Below are 21,101 nucleotides of genomic sequence, written 5' to 3'. Positions count from 1 at the left end.
CCTCCAACTAGACACTGTCCCACTGACCACAACTCTCTGACTTCTATCCTTCAATCAGTTCACATCCTCCTCACTACCTGATCATCCAGACCACACTGCCTCAACTTAGCTGCAAGGATGCTGTGGGAGATCTGTCAAATGCTTTACTGAAATCAAGATAAACCACATCCACTGCTCTACCATCATCTGTCCACCTGGTTATGTCCTCATAAAAGGCTATGAGGTTGGTCAAACATGACTTCCCCTTGGTAAAACCATGTTGACTGCTCCTCATGACCCTCTTGTCCTTGATATGCCTAAGGACAGGGCTAAGTTCCATTACCTTTCTGGGGATGGAGGTGAGGCTGACCAGTCTATAGTTACCTGGGTCCTCCTTCTTACCCTTTTTGAAGATTGAAGTGATGTTTGCCTTCTTCCAGTCCCCAGGCACCTCTCCTTTCTGCCATGACTTACCAAAGACAGCGGAGAGTGATCTGGCAATGACCTCTGCCAGCTTTCTCAGCACCCATGTGTGCATGCCATCGATTTATGGATGTCCAGGTTATTTAACTGTTCCCTAGCCCAATCCTCATCAACCAAGGAAAACTCCTCCTTTGTCATGTCTTCCTCAGGAGCCCCAGACCCCTGAGGCCCCAGAGGACAGTCTCCAGCAGTATACATGGAGACAAAGAAGACATTTAGTGACTCTGCCTGCTTTGTATCCTCTGTCACCAAGGCACCCACCTCATTCAGCAGTGGGCCTACATTGCCTCTAGTGTTAGTTTTTCCTGCAATGTATTTGAAGAAGCCCTTTCTGTTGTCCTTGACCTCCCTTGCAAGGTTGAATTCCAAGGAGGCCTTAGCTTTCCTAGTTGCTTCCCTAAATCCTCTGACAACAGTCTTATACTCCTCCCAGGTGGCCAGCTTCTCTTTCCATGATCTGTAGACCCTCTTTTTCCACTTGAGTTTGCTCAGTAGTTCCTTACTTAACTATGCAGGTCTCCTGGCTCCCTTTCTCAATTTCCTACTTGTTGGAATGCTCTAATCTTGAGCTTGGAAGAAGGGGTCCTTGAATATTACCCAACTGTCTTGGGGCCCTTTGCCCTCTACTACCCTGTCCCATGAGATTTCCCCTACCAATTGCTTGAAAAGGCCAAAGTTGGCCCTGCTGAAGTCCAAGGTTGTGATCCTGCTTGGTATTCTGTTCCTACCACACAAGATCCTGAACTCCACCATCCCATGATTGCTACAGCCCAGGATGCCCTCAGCCTTCACCAGTTCAACGAGACCCTTCTTGTTAGTATCAGGTCCATTAGCAGTGGAGTAAAGCATGAATTGGGTCTTTGCAAAATGTTCTTCAGGGCCTGTGCTGTAAATTTGTTTTAAACTTACATTGGCAACTAGCAAATAATCTAAATGTTGAGGGAAGTGTTTTGGATTACTAATGATGTTAGAAAGTCTGGTGACAAATACCAAGCCCTTGCAACCCACGACATTGAGCCTCTGTAGGAAGACGGATTAAAGAAAACAAACAAAAAAAAGCCGGCTGAGACTGAGCTTGACTTTATCCTAGACAGACAAGTCCATCAACACTAGTCTTGAGTATAAGATTCATAAAATGTAAAAGGTCATGGAATTCTTTCTAACTGGGGGAAAAAGAAAAAAAAGTGGAAATGGAGTGGTGTTCTCATGCCCTGAGTATAGCTGCATCGTCGAAGTTAAGGCATCTGGTTTCCCTCTGCAATTAGTGGAGTGGTGGAGGGAGAATGACTCATCTCACTGTAATCTGAAGGGTTGAGAAAGGCACTTCCAGAAGCATTTAATCCCATTTACCAGTGCTCTTTGTACAGAAACTGCAGCAAATAGTCCAGAAAGGTGCTCATTTTGTGGTATCTTGCCTTTCATCCATGCTGCTGTTCCTAAATTTAACAAAATCAGAAAAGTGTCTGCTTCCTACAGTCTTCATAAGCCTACTCTTAAATCAGCTATTTCTGTACACATTTCTTTAACTACATGTTTGTGCTCTTCTGAGGAGGAGTGGATAATATAATAGTAAATATTTCACTTCGGGTTCAGTGACAGTTGCTAAGAGCTGAAGCCAATGGAAGGATTCAAGTGAACCTTGGGCATAGAAAGAACTTCCAACAAGAACACTGCTATGAATTCATTAGCAAAGTGATCTGGTGGATGAGGGAGGGGCAGCTACATTTGTACTGTTTGATCTTGTGAGGCTACAATGTGTGTCAAATGGCATTTCTTCAGCAGTGAAAAGAACAAAGTTATGTACACAGTACACCCCACAGGTGTGTAGCTGTGCATAGGCATGTACTATGCTGTTTTTCATTAGCACGCTACCACTTTCACATTTTTTTGTGGCAGAAGCAAACAGGAGAGGGAGGGCCCCACTGAGCAAGAAACAGGCAGCGTATTTAAGTACAAATCATGCAGCCTTAAGGCTTTTTAAAATAAAAATAAGAACTTTGAGGTTTTGCAATAAAGCTTTTTTAGCTTCCTTTTTTTTTTATTTCTGCCTTGAATTGATGAGCAGACTTCCTTTGTTAACTTGTTCCCAGTTATTTCAGAATTGCTTTTATCACATTATTAAATTTGTATAAGACAAAAATTTCTGCTCAGAATGGGTTGTAGCATAAAGTACATTTTGTTACATATTTGAAGAGGTAGCAGAAGTTTTAATCCCTTTTAATATGAGGAAGGGAATACCTGTGGCTTGTAGGACAGAAAATACCCATGATTTCATTTTTCATGGTCTGTGCACTTCCAGGTGTTTTAAATGGCTTGGTCTTTATGCAAGAAAAAGTCCCTTATCTGTGCTCTATATTCTGTTTTCTATTTTGGAATAATAAGCACCTTAACCCTATTTTTAACAGTATACTTTTACCCTCCCCTAAAAAAAGTTTAAAAATCGGACATTTGTGTTCTCCTTGCACATATTCAGCATCCTGTGCTCTGTATTTTCAGTGCAGCCAGTAATGAGTTCTCTTTTGGTAGTAAGAGCATGAACACCAGACAATCTTGAAACATCTGCTGTCCTAATTCCTGTCTTTCATTTTGTTGTCACTCTTTTTGCATGACTACTGTTTGATGCTACTTTATATTCTTACAGGACTGGACCCAAGATGAAGCTGTTTTGGAGGAGCTGACTCAAAAGGTTGCTCAGGAGCACCGAACTCACAGGTGAGCTTCATGTGTTAAGCTTTGGGTTATTTTTTTTCTTGTTGTCATCCTCCTAGTACTTCCCTTCTTCTCCATGCTTTTCTGGCAAACTAACCTATCTTCATGTTGCTGTAATGCTACATCTCACAGGATTTTTAATTAGTCTGTTGCAAAAGATTATCTGCCTCTTGTGAACACAAAATGGCTGAGGAATTTAATCCCAAATAAACAAGCATTTGCACAGTAAGGTTTAATGAGTATGTGTAACACTACTCATGAGATGTGGTTGACTCCTTTCTCAATTTCATTTAAATTCTGATGTTGAAAGACTTCATTAGAGGTGGTTTGAGGGTCTGTCTGAGGGTTTTCTTTCATTCAAGAGAGGAAGGAAGTGTTTGCTGACCATGTGATGAAAATGAAAACAGCAGGAGTTTGGTTCCAAATCTTGTTGTGGAAAAGATACATTATGGTGTTACTGCTTAATGAGGTAGGAGGGTATGTATTAGTGCTTCAGTACAAATACCTTCTTTGTAAGCAGGCTTCTTTTGTGTTGTCTAGGTGCTTTGGTAGTGGAAGTATTCAAACCTCTAGAGCGCTGTTCTTAGGAAAATGACAGTGCCTGTATGTCCTTGGAAATAATCTTTTATGTTATATTATGAATTTGCATTTAAAGTTTTATTACATGAAATGCAATAGGAATATTATGTGGTGGGTACAGCACTCCCTATTATATGATGGAAGACGCTTTTAAAGCAGTAAAAAACAATCTCTGAGTCTAAGGCCATTCTCAGTCTGAGTTTCAATGCAAGCTTGGTCCTTTGATGCAACCAAAGGGCTAGCTTCCAAGCTGGCCATGAACGGGCCAGTTCTGTTCTTTGCTCTCTGCTGTGGGCTGCTTGTGTGATCCCTGTTAACTCACAGACTTGAAAGATTTCCCTCCCCTGCTGTGCTCTTTGGTGCTATTTCTGCAACACAAAGAACAAAAACTTACCCTCATTTCAGCTGGTAGATCACATTCCACCTCCTTTATTTTCCTCTTTTTCCAAAGTATTCACCTGCTTCCTATATTTCTGTTTGTAAGCTATGGTAAGAAGGAGCAAAGAAGAGAAACATTAATAGTGGCGTTCTTTTGCAGCAACCTACAATCTATTCTGACCTGCTTTTGAGAACAGAAATCTGTCAGAATTCCTGAGCTCTGACAGGAGCATGTGTAGACACGTGTGTAAAAGTTTTCAGCAGGTTTGTTCTCTATTATGAAAGAGAACCTGCTCAACATTTGGATTTAGTGCCTGTATTTTTCAACAGCCAACTTGAAAATGTAGATCTTCCATTTTAAGCAATTTTAAGAAACTTCAGTGGATTTGAATATCATTTTTGCAGATTAGGACCCATACATCTCAAATTGGCCATCCAAAACTCGACACAGCCTGGTGTGATAGCCTGATGTTTTAATAAAGCCTGGAACACTGATGGAGTATGATAAGTTCAGTTTGTTCCTCTTGTGATTTGAACTGTGCTTTGTACCTGACCTTAGCAACAGTCAGTAAAGTTCCTGCCTTGCTCATGATGATCCTGGTTTTGAAATTTGTATTGTGCATTTCTTGCAGCATCTCCAAAGTTTCTTCTAAAGTGATTTGTGAATCTCCCATTTTTTTTACTAGTGTTTTTTTTGTGTGTGTGCATATATTGAAACTGTTTTATGCCTTTTGTTACTCTAATTGCAGTGGCATTACAGCAGCAGAGGCTGAGCTAATGTACATCAATGAAGTGGAACGCCTTGATGGGTTTGGACAGGAAATTTTCCCTGTGAAGGTATGTTTGTGCGTATTGTAATGGAACCTCTGAAGCAAACAAAGCAGAAGTCTGCAGTGACCTTTGGAACACGTGCAAGTTCTGTTTGTCCAAAAGAGACAGGACTTGTTTCACTGTTTCAGAGGGTGAAATGCTTGCTAGTATTTAGAACGGACATTGCAACATGAGGATATCTTAGGCCTGTAGTGTTATTTCTCCGACAAAATCATTTACACTGAAGAAGTTGATATGTGCTAGAGCCTGCTCACTTGGGAAGCAGAGATGGTCTTTGATTTTCTGAGTGCTGTCTCAGTGGCTGGGACAGATGAACCTCAGCTTTGGTCATCTTTAACAGGATAGGAGTATGAGACTTTTTCATGTCTTTCTAAGTTGCTATTTACTAAGCATTAACTTTACTCTTCCTTAGATTCGCACACGTCTTCCACATATCTAAAACTGAGGGGGGTAATTCAAGGTTTATTACACATTTCCAATCACATGCACGCATTTGTATACATTTTCCCCCAAAGTTTCCCTGATCTCTTTGCCTTCTAACACTGCCTCTGAGATAAGGTGGAGGCATGCATAGTCCTCTAATTAGAATAACCTGAAAACTGTCAGCTGTGGGACCTATGCTGGCAAGTATAGTCTGCAAGGGTAGGCACAATACCAATAGCATTTCTGAAAAGCAATACAAGAACAGTGGATATTGTGTGGTGCATGCAGATGAATATTTAACCCAATAGCTGAAAAACAATGGAGGATATGTCTTTATAGAGTACTTTTTAGGGTGATGTTCTATGAACTTCTATATGGAGTACTTTAAAGAGGAAGCATGAAGGGTAGAGCTTTTGAGAGGGATTCCATCTCCAGGTGTGGTTTCTGAAATCTCTACATGTTTTAACAGATGGCTGGAAAGATACTGTGAATGCAAAAGAGGACTATTGCTTTTGATAGTCACACAGGCTCTAGATAGCTCTAATCACACTGATAGGGAATGTGGGGCATTATCCAATGAATGCAAATTTGTGGTGTGTGTATGTTCAACAGAGGAGAACCTTGAGCTTGTTTAGCCTTTGTCTGTTCTCACTAATCACCAGAATGAATCCAGTTAAATGCTAACCAAACAGCAAAATACAGGTTAGTTAAGAGTTAGTCCTGAAGAAGGGTTTCTGTGTGTTAGCTCAGTGTGTGTTTATATGCATGTATTGGCCACTTTCTTTATGAAACTAAATATATTGTCGTTTCTTTGCAGGATAATCACGGAAATGACATACACCTTGGTATTTTCTTCATGGGAATCTTCATAAAAAACAGAATTGGAAGGACAACTGTGATCTATAGGTACAAACTAGGATCTTTTGTATTTAAAGGAAGTTTCTTCTTAGGGCTTTGTGTGGGTTCTTTTTCTTACTTACATACCTGACTTCAGTAGTGCCAGTACTCCAACTAAGGAGTTTTCAGGACTGGTCTCTTGGCTGTAAGACATGTGATAAAGAATAATTGCTGATATCTGTGAATGGGTTTGACAGTAAGAAAGATGTACTTGTCTGTCATGTATCTTGTTCTACTTACAAGGCTTTGATCCCTTTTCTTGCCTTTATGTCTGCTTCTTTGATGCTTTGGAATGCAAATCTGTTAAACCTCGCCGTTTGCAGCCTAGGTGCTCAACATTTCTGAAAATCTGGTTGCCATGTTTAGGTGCCCCACTAAAAGAAAGATGAACTTTCTGACTCCATAATTTTGAAAATCCGGGTTCTGTCACTTGTTTATCTAGATGCTCTGCTGTTTATCATGGTTGTTAAAAATCACTTAAGCCTTTCCATTAACTTTCTTTCATGAGTTCTCTTACTTCTCATGAAAGATTTGTCTATATGAAAATGTTGCTAGAAATCTTCATTATTCCAAGAAGGCTAAGATTTTACTCAGTGTTCTTTGCTACTGTTCTGGTGGGTATTTCTGTTGCTACTGGTGTTAACTTGAAGTGGATTTTTACTAGTCCCTGTTATTAGAATCTGAATGTTTGTGCAGCCAAAAAAATTGTGGTTTATGAGGTGCAGTAATTTTTAGACTGCAGCTAAGTCTTGAACTGGAATGTTGGGGGATTTTGCCTTAATTAAGAGTGTCATCTTCAAAGATGTTAGGGCTCCCTTTTTCACATAGCTGATGTTTTGCATATTTAATTTTGAGAAGAAATTAGATAATCCTTTAGCTATGCCAAGTGACAAAAGCAAGAAGTTACTGTACATGTAGAAGTGACAGTTCGTTCTGAGATATCTTTACTCTTTGGAAATATGCACTTTGAGCATCCTGCCATGACATGAAGAGGAATGCATGCTGCAAACAGAACAAACAAGTCCATTCCATCTCTGTGGATTGCATGCAATGTACGCAAATGTCTGTCAGCTATTTGTAAGAAGATTATAACTCTGATCTTGAGTAACCTCGCAATTACTTGAAAAAGGAGATTGAAAACTTCAAAACCAGAGTATGAACATGATATGCATAGCCTACATAACCACGTTGTCAACCTTCTTTAAGAAGAATTGGAAAGTTGGAAACAGCATTTGGAGGAGGAATGGCACTATTAAAAAGCATGTTTTAAAATTTCTTTTGCATGTGGTTAAAATCTATCAGTTCAAAAATGTCACTGCTGTAAAATGTTTTTCATTAGTGTATTTTCAATGTTTCTTTTATATGAGTTTTCACAATGGTGTTTTTAAGGACAACTTTTAATTCTTCTGCTTTGGGTTAAGAGTTGAATATCTGTTTCTCCTTTAATCAGGACGTGACTTCCTTATTTTTCTGACCATATTTCTTCACCAAACAGCTACTGAAAAGCTTTCACATAAAATGAGACTCATATTGACTAAGGGATTCTTAAAGTATTTGTGAAATGTTTGAATGTATGTGTTGGCAAACTCTGACACATTTTTTCACTCTGCAGGTGGAATGACATTGGGAATATAGCACATAACAAGTCTTCAATTGTTCTGGAGTTGATCAACAAAGAAGAGAATGTACTCTTTCACACAGTAAGAAAAAGAAATCTCATCAGTGTCATCAAGAAAGCTGCTTATGTAAAAAATAAACCTTTAAAATTCCCCTTTCCTAAAGGGGCTCACGTTGAGAGTCACTAAGTCCTCCTTGCAGGTCCACATTTTACTTTATGCAGAGTGTGAAATTATTGGCTACCAATATTGGTATTCTCCTCCAAGCATCCTGAAGTACACTATATTGGGAAGTGTGGAAGAAACTGAAGTGCTTGTTGAATTAAGCATCCATAGTGCCACACTGTCTTTCATGCTGGCATAAATACAGCAGCATGAGCAGTTGCAGAAACTGGGCATAAGCTACTATGCGTGTGCATACTGCAACCTAGAGGGCTGCAGTGCTGTTCTGCACTATTTAAAATCACTTCACATCTCCCTGAGCCAAAGCCAGTATCGAAAATGAACCAGCAAACTTGAGCCATATTTTGCTGTTGTGCCTCCTCCCCTCCTACTGTGACTTAGCAGTGAAGTGGCAGCATGTAAAGGCATGCCACTGTATTTCGGTAATTCAATGCCTTGAATGCTCTCGAGGGCACTAGACATGTTCTTGGCAGTAAGATTCTGTACATGACAAACCTTACCAAGCATTACTGCCACTGGACTTTTAGAGCTCTTCTTTGTTACTTCTTGTTAAGATTAACAAAATTAATGATTCCCCCACCGTTTTTTTTTCCTTGCATTTGAAGGATGATCTTGAAAATGCCAAATATATTTCACGGCTGTTCTCAGCAAGACACAAGTTTTACAAACAGAACAAAATCTGCACAGAGTGAGTACTCTTTCTTCAGAGTTGTTTTCTGACACCCTGCTTTGGAACTGATCTGAGTTTTGGCATGTCTGGTTTTGTTTGTTTTTTCTAGTCACTTATGTCAGTTATTCTTTTCCCCCTTTCCCTTTTTTTCTTCTTTTGTTTTAACCACCAGCAAGAACAGACAATTGAGAACGAAATTTTGTTCTGAGCCTTGTGAGACCTGATGCTCCCCAATCAGCCAAATCTGACAGTCTTGAATTGAAGCCCTTGGTCTCTGCCATTCATAACCCAGAGTATTTGTATAAACTGGAGTGAAAGGTGACATATGTTAACATGCCAAAATGTGAATTGCAGTAGCATTTTTAAGAAACAGTATAATTTATCTGCTTCTTATGTGTGCCAAACATGGGAGGACATCTGGGAACATTAATCTGTGTAGCTATAGTAGCACAGTGCAGCAAAGGCTGTAAATCTGAAACTGAAGTTGCCTTTAGGATTTACTTTGAGTTAAGGAACTAGCCTTGAGCTAGTCCTCTCACACAGGTGGAGTCACCCTAAGTGATGGAGGAATTCATGACACTTTAGTTGTAAGTCAAAATGGCTGTTAGCTGTTAGCAATTTTAGTCTGAAGTAAATATCTTTCAAAAATTGTAAGAGTCTTGATAAATTTCATGATATGCTGGACTTGTATAGCAATGAGAACATAAATTACTTGCAAAATTTATCGGTGTAGTTAGGTAGAAAAGGTATAAAGTCTCTATCAACAGCTCCAGTTAAGAGCCATAAACAGCTCTAGTTAGAGCTATCAGCAGCTCTAGTTAGAGCTGGACATCCCATCTGTTCATCTGGGTAATGCCATCTGTTGGAAAATAAAGCCAACACGATGAAGGGGAAGATTGGAGGATCTAGCTTTCTAATATTACATGTGCACACATTGCATTAACATACAGTGAGTTAGAGTATTGGAGAGACCAGTGACGTGAACTGCATAGAGTCATCTTTTCACTTACTGAAAAGAGATGTTTGTTAGATTTCAGATGGTGCTTACAGTTCTTGGGAGGTGAGTGGAAGACCAGAGAAGACATTTCTTAGCAGCACATAATGCATTTCAGTAGTCCAGTACTAAATTTAATGCTAATGATTTCAGAGGAGTTGAGCTCAAGGGAAGCTCCTGGTTGCCTCCACTGTAACAATCAAGAAGGAAATGAAATAACGTAGTCTGTCATCATGGAATATCTCCCCTTCCAACCCATATATTGGGGTCAACAGAAAGGGCTGCTCTGTTTCCATTCACAATCTAGACTGCAGAAGCAGTAGTTCTAGATTGTGTTGATTTCTAAATGCTGAGCCATATGTGGACACCATGAACTGTATGTGTGTACCAGTTTCATATACAAGTTGCAAATATGTGGACTAATAAAGATAGGGAACAATGTGTGAGGTCACTGTGTTGAAATAACTGGAGTTTAAATGTATTTTTTGCTACTGGAACTACTTACTACAATCTTATGTGATATCAGCTTCTGTGTTAGAGCCACAGATATTGGTGACAGCATATGCCAGTGTGTGTTTTCTAGCCAAATAATTTTTTCCTGCCCTCTGTGTTAAAATGACAGTTTGTTTTCCTGTGTGCATTTCCTCTAATTGCACATAACATCATTCACCAGATCAGAAACAGTAAGAGGACAAATCCCACCTTTCCTCTCTTCACGTAAGCACTATATTTCTGCCTCCTTCAACTTGTTTCTCTCCCTTCTTCATTTGTGGGTTTTTTTGTTTGTTTTTCATTTGGTTGGTTGTTGTTTGTTTGTTTGTTTGTTTGTTTTTACCTCCTACACTCCTTGTTCCTTCCACTGCATCTGGCTAGTCTAACATTGTGTGTGGGTCTGCCAGTGTTATCTAACCAGTTGCTTCTGTTCCCTCATGATCTGTGTGCATTGCCTTGGAGTGATTGCTATGAAATTCATAAAATTATCATGGTTTTAAATTTCCTGTTAAGTCACCTGTGCCTGCGCACCATGTTCAGTTTTTATTGCATAAGAGACTCGTTTGTTTGATTCATTTTGAAACCAAAGTTTTTCTTTTGTTTCAATGTAAGCCAAAGAAGATAATGAAAAGAAGGCATGTATATTATAGAAATGGAATACTCCCTGTGTTTAGAGAAGAACCTGAATTATTTTCATTTACTTGTATTTCTTTTAAAGTCTGATTAATAAGAAATACTTAGAGATTCTTCATCTCTTGTTATCCCCATTCAGTCTCAAATCAGTACTGAACTATTCTAGTTTCTAGTATTTCTCTTTCCTCTTTCTTCCACAGACAATCAAGTTCTCCTCCCCCTATCCGACGACGGCCCACTTGGAGTAGGTCATCCTTGGTATGTGGTCTTTAAGAATCTCTACACCATTTCTAATAGGATAGGGCATTGTGTAAGATGGAATAATTTCTAAATTTCAAATAAGCACATCAACTTACTTCTTGTAGGCAGTATGAGTGGAATGAGATTCAAGGGTGTGGCTGCCCAGGTTGATGAATTTAACTGGATAATATCACCACTGAGTATTAAAAATTAGTCTTCAAGGCATTATATTTTTATTTGGCCTGCAGAAACTGAGCATCTTCTCTACTGGATTGAGTTATTTCAATATGTAGAGAAAATAATCCTCTAGAAAGAATTTGAAGTGTCTCACGCTGTATAAGTCAAAATCCAGCCAACACATAATTTTACAGTCTCTCGTTTTGCGTTTCTTCCATTCCTCATGTTTTTGTATAAAATCTACTTAAAATTTACCAAATCTTTGGGTTAAGAGACTATTTTCTGTGTGAAGTTCTGTGTGATTTTTTTTAACTAAGCTGGTTATAATCACTACAGCACTATGATTCAGAGTATTTCCTTAAACTGTGTTTGTTTCCATTTAACTGATCTCTATAAATACTACAGATCTGACAAAACTTGGTAACTTTTTCCTGAAATCTTTACAAAACAAGTCAGTGGGAGTCCTTTTCCCAGTCAGTTCTAAGGATATTTTTCTGGATCCAGTTTTAACATCTAGCTTGTATTTCTTAAAGTAATTCAGAATCTGTAAAATAAGAGTAGCAACAGCACTGCTGATTCCTTAGACAGAGGGCACTATTATCTATATGCAGGTTGTCAGTTTTTGTGTGTGATACAGGCGCAGACAATCCTGAAGTGATAACTCCGTTAGCCTGTCACTTCATGGCAGAAAACCAATAGGGACTGGAATATTTTCTTGACACATCCCTGTAGTATGGTTACAGCTCATCAAAATGTTCCAAAATTAAGCTTAAGCCAGTCCTGATGTAATAATAGCTTTATCTTTGCAGATTTCAGCCCAGGCTGTTTTCCCGTGTTTGCTCTTTGTGATCCATTAGATCTGGCATTCACCCTCTAGGTTTCCCAGCCATTAGGCAGGAAAACTGTTGAAGCTGATTCTGGATTTCTTCATCCTTTCATTCTTGCCGTATTTTTAAGGCATCATGATGTACTCTCTGAGGCATATTTATAATATTTTTGGTATCTGCTGGTCCCTGGAGATGTCTATGAAAATCTGAAGGTGAAGAAGTGAAATGTGTTTTGAATTTTTATTTTTCAGATAAATAACAAGGGGAAGGAGAGAGGTGCCTTCTATATCAAATATGAGAAATGGAAATCTCCTTTTTCAAAGGAAAAACAAGTCTTGCTGCCTCTTTGTGTTTAAAACACATGGATGCAACAAGTTTTTGAAAAAAATACAAGTCTTAGGAAGATCAAGAGGGACAATACGTGCTCATCAATTAGAAAGTGAGCTGGATTGCTAACCGTTCACGCTGAACTTTCAACTGCTTTTTTGATAATTGTTTTGTTAACTTGTTGGAACAACTCTCTTTGGGAAGGAAAAAAAAGCCTTTCTGAGTGCCGTCTTCAGTGTACATACCTTTACACACCTACCTACTCATTTGTTTTGTATGGTAATAAATCAGTAGGCAAAAATGGGAAGTGAAGTGGAATATTTGGGGTGAGGCTTTGCCATTTCTCTGAAGATCATGATGCTGGTTTTCCAGCAAAACCATGTCCATGTAGGAGAACATAATATGATATGTTTAATTAGCCAATTGAAAATCCAAGCAATCCTTAATTTGGATATTGATCTTCTGCAGATGTAAACCCCTGAATTTCTCGCAGATGCCTTCCATAACATCTGTCCCAAAGAAAACTCATCTTCAGATCTACACATTCCCAGTAGAAGTCACTTCTTTTGTGTACTTTTCCGCTGCTCTCCCATTTGTTAGGCTTTTCAACATCTCTGTTCCAGACTAAGGTCTGCTATGCAGGTTATCAGCAGCAGGCTCCTTTGTCCAGACTGCAGTGAGAACAGGGTTTTATACCCTTGAAAGTAATTGTTGTAGAGGCAATTTTGCATGCAAGAATTCATATGCGTGCTCAACTTCTTTGATGATTCTTAGTCCTTCTTGCCACTAACCCCTTCCCCACCCCCTCTTCTTCAGTAGCTAATTTGCATGGTGCTCATTTTGTGCATGTGCATGCAAAGGTAAATTGTTTGATGTTTCTATTTGCCTTAGACATCCACAGTTTTCTGTACTAGTTTGAACTACTTGAAACAGCCTAGATGTGAAGACATTTTTCTGCTGTGAAGGAAGACATATTCATGAGATTGAAAGTTTTATATTCATTAAAAGAGAATGTCTTCTTTCTCTTATGTACTTTCTTAATATATCAAAGCATATTTTCATAAACTTCGCCCCGTGACACCAACAAAGACAGTACAGTGCAGGTGGTAAAATGCAGCTGCAGAATGCAGCAGTTCACCAGTGGACAAAGGTGGTGGATACTGTGGCAGCTATGATTTCACTGCAAATGATCCTGCTGTTTTAATGCTGAATTGCATCCTGTGATATTTGTTGGGCTAAAAAATTTGTTGCAGTGCAGATCGTTGGAGAAAGGCTCCACCTCGTTATCTAGGCAATATCGTTTGTAAAGTTATTTTAAGTCCATATGTGCTCCTGGTGCTTGTATAACAATGTTTTAGGTCCTTGAATTTGTTCCATCTCCTGCATTTGTTCTCGTTAAGTGTCTGGTTTGTTTTGGTTTAATTCTTCAAGGGCAATGGCTTTTAATAAACTTTTGAAAAGTTCTAAGTGAACTGGAAGTCTGAATGTTGCTTTCTGAAGTGGTTTAGTTTAAAGCAGTCAAACTGGTCAGCTTTGGGCTCTGTGACAAAATTTAGCAAACAATTTACAATATGTTATTCTCTGTTCTATAAAGAAATGCCAAGCCACGTGTCTTTGGCTGTGTAAAAAAGAGCAGTATTCAGTAGAAAGGGCATAGAACCATTTTTCCTGTTTCAGCTGGAAAATTGTGGCAAACAAAGTTCCTAATGCTTTTGTTTTTAACTTGTGCCTTTTTTTTTCAGCCAAGGCAACATCCATTTATACTGCCTCCTATGCATGTCCAGTGTGGAGAACACTACACTGAAACACATAATTCACAAGGTATTTAAAGAATATATATTTTTCCTTTAATGGACTTCAATTTTATGTGTATGCAAAGAAGCTCCTAACCCTTAGGTCTACTTTTGTAATCCTGTTGTGGTCAAATGGGAGCTTCTGCTGGAGGAGAGTGAGCAGTTTTATAGTTAATGTTGCAGTAAGTTTTCTGTTTAAAGTCCAATTTCAATTTTGAAATTTCTCTGAAATTGTCTGTGCATGACTATATGTGCCTTAAAGTTGGTATTCCAGTTCAGTGAGCTGAAAAAAATAGTTCCTTTCTAAAGGCCTGTACTAAAAGTCAGTGCCAGCTGGGGCCCGGGAGAGAAATAGAGTGAGAGGAGACAGAAATTATCTTTTACTGTGGGAGAAATCATAGTGTCCTTCATATTTAGATAATCTGTGGGTTTTTTTCCTAAGATCTGCCTGCATTGTTGGAAACTATTTTTACCCTCATGTTTCACAAACAAATTCTCTAGGAGGTTGTACCAGGTTCCTTTGATAAAAGTCAGGAATGGAGCCCAGCCCCTAAACATCTTGGCTTGACACCCTTAACCACATTAACCACACCACCTTTTTCAATACACATAGCCAGGTCTGTTAGACTACTATTCTGTGCAGTTCATGAAACATACAGTTGAAGTGCTGTTAACAGCAGAGGAGCTCTTTGTCATACCTTGATAATATTTCACACCACAGTTGTGGTGGTCTGACAAAGTTTAAGACTGAATTTGGTATTTTGAAGGTATAGTTCCTTGCATGCTTAGTAGCTATCACTGAGTGGGGGGATTTCACTCAGTGGCTATCACTGTTTTACTGTGACACTGAGTCTATGTGAAGAGTTATATTCTCAATTTTAGAAGAATTGCAGAGTTCCCTTAATTTTACCACAGGCTGATCTATATTGTTGAAGAACCAGCTGATTTCAGAGTTTTGGGAGCTGCTATTATTTTCTTACAATTTTCAGCATGGAGTGTCTCATGGTGAAGTTGTGATGCAGAACATCTTTACCGTCTTGATTCCCTCTCAAATATCTGTTGTTGAAGTATGTAATATTCTTTAGTGCATCTGTGGAGTGGTTTTTGCTTAGTTTTGTTTTTCCCCCGTATCTTGATCTCCCTTCTGTGTTATGCTTCAGATCCTCAAAAATGTTGATTGATATGAAGTAGGATTTCTAATTTCACAGTCCTCAGCTCCTTCAAATCACAGACAGCAGTGCATTATCAGAAACAACAAAAGAATTTTTAGGATTACTATAGGCTAATAGCATTGGATTTTTAATGTGGCAGGAGCAGTGAATCAGGTTACTGAGGGAGTATATGCCCTTTTATTTTTCCTTGCCACCCCAGACAAAAACACTTCCTCTCTTTTAATGTCTCCCACAAGAATCTGAACTTCCATTTTTGCTAACTTGGGAGTGTTTAAGTGAGTAGTTGTGTTTTAGTTCAGTCAGTGACTCAAGGATGCTCCTAAGCCCAAATGCTCCCTGCAGTTCTTGTACACCAAGTTGTTTGTTGGTGCAGACTGCATTTGAAGTTTTGTTAACATTGAATGACTCCTTACAATTGTCCATGTCTTTATCCCTGTTGTACACAGATAGCATTTTCCATGGAAATGAAGAAACTTTCTACTGTAGGTCTCAGACCAGTTTGGATAGGTGTCCAATGGACTTTAGCTACTTGAATGGTAATGGACCCAATGGGAGCGTATGCAGTGCCCACAGCATGAACTCCCTCAATCGTTCACAGAACTTCATCCAGGCATCTCCCATGTCCTCAAATCTGAGCATCCCTGGCAGTGACATCATGAGAGCAGACTATATTCCCAGCCACAGACACAGTGCAATCATAGTACCATCCTACCGGCCAACTCCAGATTATGAAACTGTCATGAGGCAAATGAAGAGAGGGGTGATCCAGATGGATAGCCAAAGTCAGTCTTTGAGGAATCTCAATATTGGAAACACACATGCTTATAACCAGCCAGAAGACCTAGTTTACAGTCAGCCTGAGATTCGAGAGAGACATCCTTACACAATTACATACGGGCCTCAGGGTAGTGGCTATAACAAGCCCGTCACTCCATCTGACCAAGTGAACCCTAATAACGCTGGGCAAAACAAGACAGCAGCCAGTGCCATATCCCACACTGTCAGCACACCAGAGCTCGCTAACATGCAGCTGCAGAACAACCAGAGTTACAACACCACTCACATGTTAAAGAACTATCTCTTCAGACCTCCACCTCCCTACCCACGCCCACGTCCTGCCACCAGCACACCAGACCTGGCGAGTCACCGGCACAAGTACGTCAGTGGGAGCAGTCCTGACTTGGTCACTCGCAAAGTCCAGCTCTCAGTAAAGACCTTCCAAGAGGACAGCTCACCAGTTGTCTGTCAGTCACTGCAGGAGGTCAGTGAACCCCTCATGGCCGTAAAGCATCATGCAGCTGTGAACAAGCGCCATAGTTTGGAGGTCATCAGCAATATGGTACGTGACATAGAAGCCATGGCATTAAAAACTTTAAATGCCCCTCTGCCACGCAGGAACACTTTGCGGGAGCAGGTGCAGCCAGAAGAGTCAGTTCCGATGGGACATGACGTTCAGCAAGTTCCTCATTATCATCACAAAAAGACATTCTCTGATGCCACAATGCTGATACACAGCAGTGAAAGCGAAGAGGAAGAAGAAACCCCAGGGTCTGTGTCACGGATAACAGCCCTCCATGAGGACATGGAGTACAGCGCTCAGCTGCAAGCGGCCTTGGCTAGAATACCAAATAAACCTCCTCCGGAGTATCCGGGGCCTCGTAAAAGTGTCAGCAATGGTGCCCTGAGGCAGGACCATGTTAGCATTTCTGTGGCTGTAGCCAGGGCCAAGGCCATGAGGCCAGGGCCTTCCAAAGCCATTAGTGTCTCTCGAACTGATCAAATGGCAATAAATGGGTCTTCACTCGGGCCATCTATCTCAGAGCCTGATCTCACCAGTGTGAAGGAGCGGGTCAAGAAAGAACCTGTCAAGGAAAGGCCTGTGTCTGAAATGTTTTCTATTGAGGACAGCATTATAGAAAGAGAAATCATGATGAGGGTAAGTGCCTTCCTCTTGCAGTTTTTGGAAATTAGTAATCATACAGATCAGTTTCCATACCATAAAACTGTTGGATTGGTAAACTGTGGGGAACACATAGGTGTGAAGATGCTGGTGTGCGTGAAATCGGGAAATGTGATGTTAAATGCCACATACAGTTTGGTTTTGTAGGGTCTGTGTGGCCACCGAAGGGCCTGATCCTGTGCACTGCTATTGGGCTTGTCTGCTCCCTCTGTACTGGTTGTTCAGCTGCTGGCCACATCCAAATTTAATCCAGCTGTTGATGCCACCACCCTGGCAGCAGAACCAGCTTGAGATGGGTGGCAGAGCACACAACCAGCTGGCAAGAGACTGACCACAAAGTCCCACCTCAAGGCCTGCTCTCCTCCTGCCTGCACAGCTTCCTGGACCCTGCAGATCTGTTGGCAGGGTGGGTCTGATGTGTGTTCACTGTGTTGGGTGAGAAACTGTGTTTCAGGGCTGGCATTGCCTTCCTTCTCTGCAGGGATGCCAACTTAAGTATCACATAGTACCTAACATAATGGAAACTAGGTTTTTCAAATGATCCCTTTGACTTCTCTGCTATTTTATATATAACAGTTTTCAGAATAAAAGGCTGGGAGCTGTAGAATAGGGATTGCCTGTTTTGCCACTAACTCACTGAATGACCTGATACCTAATTACAGAAGCAGGAGATGTTGAGCATCTGGATTGTTTTGGTATTTGGGGGTTTTTGTGTGTTTTGTTTTGGGGGGTTGTTTGTTGTTGTTTTTTTAAAATGTACTCAAGTATGAGAAATAGAGTTTTATAAACAAGGAATTTAGAATAAAAAAATACTTAAAAGCTGCAGTGCCCCTGCAAGCAGTGACAGAAATATGAGGGATCCTTACCAGATAGTGACTGACTTAGGTGCTTAATGTAATGCCCTTGGGAGTGTAACTGCAGTCATAGAGAACAAAGCATATGCCATAGTTCGGGGGGTGGGGTTGGTGTTTTTTCAGAATTGAGATCTGAAATAAAAAGAGTTACTGAAACAAATTAATGAAGCATCTAAATGGTCTAGAGCAGAATAGAGTTTGTAATGCACTCAAGCAGTTAGATTTAAATACTACTGTATATTCAGAGACATTATGTATACGTAGGTATGCTTGTTCACTGGTGATGCTTCACAATTCATTCAGTTGTGTCATGGAGACTGAATTTCCTCCTTCCAGAATCTTAAAGCTTAAGTATAGAAAGATACTTGGCTGTAAATCATAATTTTTCATGAATGAATACTGTAGACATCGTAACAACATGCATATATATGAGCCTTTGACCTGAGGAAAGAGAACATACTGAGATGCAGAAACTCAAAGGATTTTAGGATGGAAATGAAGGTAAGAAGGGAGCTTTGAAGGTGGTGTTTGAGGACTCTTCCTCTGAATAATCATTCAGATCAGTCTTTGGTCAAAAGGTGTTTTTTGTTGTTCATTTGAACATAAAGTAGTATGCTTTTAAGGTGGTTTCAGCCTAGATCAGCAGTCTTAATACATGCAGACTGTCCTTTTGTCACAGGAATCACATGTTACATTAATGGAAATTTGATGATCATGATCTTTTAAACTCAGTCTTGTGTATTTTATCTTGCAAGTACCAAACAAAGAACCTGTTTCATGAAAGTGTGGAAAAAAAAAAAAAAGTAGAGTGAGTTTGGATTTTTGTTTTACTTTTTTGATGTTTGTTTTTGGTCTGGTTTGTTGGGTGTTTTTTGGGGTTTGGGGTGGGGTTGGTTTTGGGTTGTTTGTTTTTGTTTTTTTTTTTAGTGCTGTGGAGGAACTCAGTGATGAGGAAAAAGTTCATAGGCTTTTGAAAAATCAAACCATTTACATATGTCTGAGGGTGTTCAGGTTCTGTAATATGTTTCTAGGAGATGAGCTTGGCCTGCGTGGTAACCATAGCTTCCGTATGCATGCTGGGAACCACTTCCCTTGTGCTCATCTTCCAAATCCAGCAGAAAGAACTGTTAAGGAAATAGAATAAAACATTCTCAGTTTGGGTACTTCTGGAGATGATCTCAATTTGATATTTCAGCTCCCAGTGCTTCAACGAGAGCAGCAGGATGAATTTAAAATACACACTCTGGTTCTCCACATCCTAGCATAATATGATGCATGAATACGGTAAACTACATCCCTCCTTGGCTGCTGTTAGGTTCAGTTTCTGAGATATGCGAGCTCAGTTTTGAGTGCAAAATACATCATGGGTGCTATTTGCCATCACTATTATAGCTGAATGCATCAGAAGACTCCTCGTTAAGTATTACCATCACAGAAGAGAAACAATGGCCTGTGTTTTCTGTGCATTGTAATAGATTGAAATGATTGCTTTTTAGAAGATGCCGCAGGTATCTTGGCTATGGTAGTGCTGCTTCAACGTCACAGGGTGATGCTTTGTGTGTGCTACATTCAGAATAGTGTGTGCAGAAAAATGCTTGAGATTGTGTCTTTTGAGGGCATGCAAACTGTATTATATGCTGGGATTGCTTCTTTGAAATTAAAATTCTGCGCTCATGTAGGAGCAGGCCTTTGAGGAATAGCAGGAAGAATAGAGGTTGTATTTGAATTTGCCATGCTAATGGTGATCATCTGCATTCCTTGGCCAGAGAGTTGCAGATTTTGGAGATTAAAAAAACATTCCAGCATTTTACTGGCATTATAAATAATCACACAGAGATGAAAACGTGCCTTTTCTTGCCAAAAGAATCTAGAAAAGCAGAAGATGGCAGGCCTGGAGGCCCAGAAGAGGCCCTTGATGTTGGCAGCACTGAACGGACTCTCAGTTGCTAGGGTTCCAGTGCCGGAGGACAGCCAGGATGAAGTCGCCAAGGTGCCAATGGATGAGAGGGTAAGGTGGATCCTCATGAAATATTGCTTGTTCCCTTTGTTCCCAGCAGCATGAAGTTTCTATAGTATTAAAATTTTATTTGAAATGTGGAAAAAAAAAAAAATTCTCTTAGAAGTTTTCAGAGCCATTAATGGAAAAGATCTGTGGTTAACAGTAGTGTGTCTTTAGATGCTGACAATGTGTTAAACCTCTTGACATTTACTGAAGTTGGTGAAAATTGAGGCTGCTCATCATTTCACTTGACCATACAATGTCACACAAGATCTTAAATCTTAACATTTTGCACATTTTTCTCTTGATTAAGCAATATGGGATCATCTGTAGATACCATTTACATGTTCCAGTGCAACTAAGGAATTCAGTTAATATCTCTAAGGGAATTTAAATTAATTTTTTAAAAATTAAAATAAGCTGTTTGCCTCCTGATGTTTGTACTTTCAATTATGTGCATGTACATGAATTTTGGAGATTAAAAACAGTTGCCACCATTAAGATTTGAGAGACATATTTGCAAAGAATTTTTGTGGTTTTCTGCATAGAAATTTGCAGCCTTGCATTGTTTGGCACACAGAGGACAGAACTCAACCTCTGCCTGTGCATACGCAGTGTTGTGTTCAACCACAGGAATTGCATGCTTGCAGGTTAGGGAGCGCTTTGACAATGTTGACCATACCACACTTCTCACAGTATAATCTTCCTCCTAAAAAGAATAACGTAAAATATTTTTGCAATTATCTGTTGTGGTGAAATCACATACAAGTTCATACTGAACCAGGATTGTGTTTAGCGTGGTTTTGTTTTTTATGGTGTCAACCTTTAAAAAAACATGGAGCTGGAATGTAAAGATGTAGAATTTGCCTGTGGCTTTGCTCAGTA

At 39.8% G+C, this 21,101-nt stretch overlaps 1 protein-coding gene across 1 annotated transcript in view; it reads left to right on the top strand.

The window, feature by feature from the left end:
- Positions 1 to 21,101, top strand: part of PTPN14 (protein tyrosine phosphatase non-receptor type 14) — a 71,103-nt gene that overhangs the window by 37,145 nt on the left and 12,857 nt on the right. The window contains exons 5-13 of the mRNA XM_054396010.1: positions 3,104 to 3,174; positions 4,878 to 4,965; positions 6,200 to 6,288; positions 7,892 to 7,979; positions 8,684 to 8,766; positions 11,068 to 11,125; positions 14,181 to 14,259; positions 15,850 to 17,339; positions 20,082 to 20,225. Of these exons, the coding sequence (XP_054251985.1) occupies positions 3,104 to 3,174; positions 4,878 to 4,965; positions 6,200 to 6,288; positions 7,892 to 7,979; positions 8,684 to 8,766; positions 11,068 to 11,125; positions 14,181 to 14,259; positions 15,850 to 17,339; positions 20,082 to 20,225 (2,190 nt within the window). The remainder of the gene's footprint in view (positions 1 to 3,103; positions 3,175 to 4,877; positions 4,966 to 6,199; positions 6,289 to 7,891; positions 7,980 to 8,683; positions 8,767 to 11,067; positions 11,126 to 14,180; positions 14,260 to 15,849; positions 17,340 to 20,081; positions 20,226 to 21,101) is intronic.

Source organism: Indicator indicator, chromosome 2, assembly GCF_027791375.1.
Source record: "Indicator indicator isolate 239-I01 chromosome 2, UM_Iind_1.1, whole genome shotgun sequence".
Lineage (NCBI taxonomy): Eukaryota > Metazoa > Chordata > Aves > Piciformes > Indicatoridae > Indicator > Indicator indicator.
This window is presented reverse-complemented; position numbering and strand designations above follow the sequence as displayed.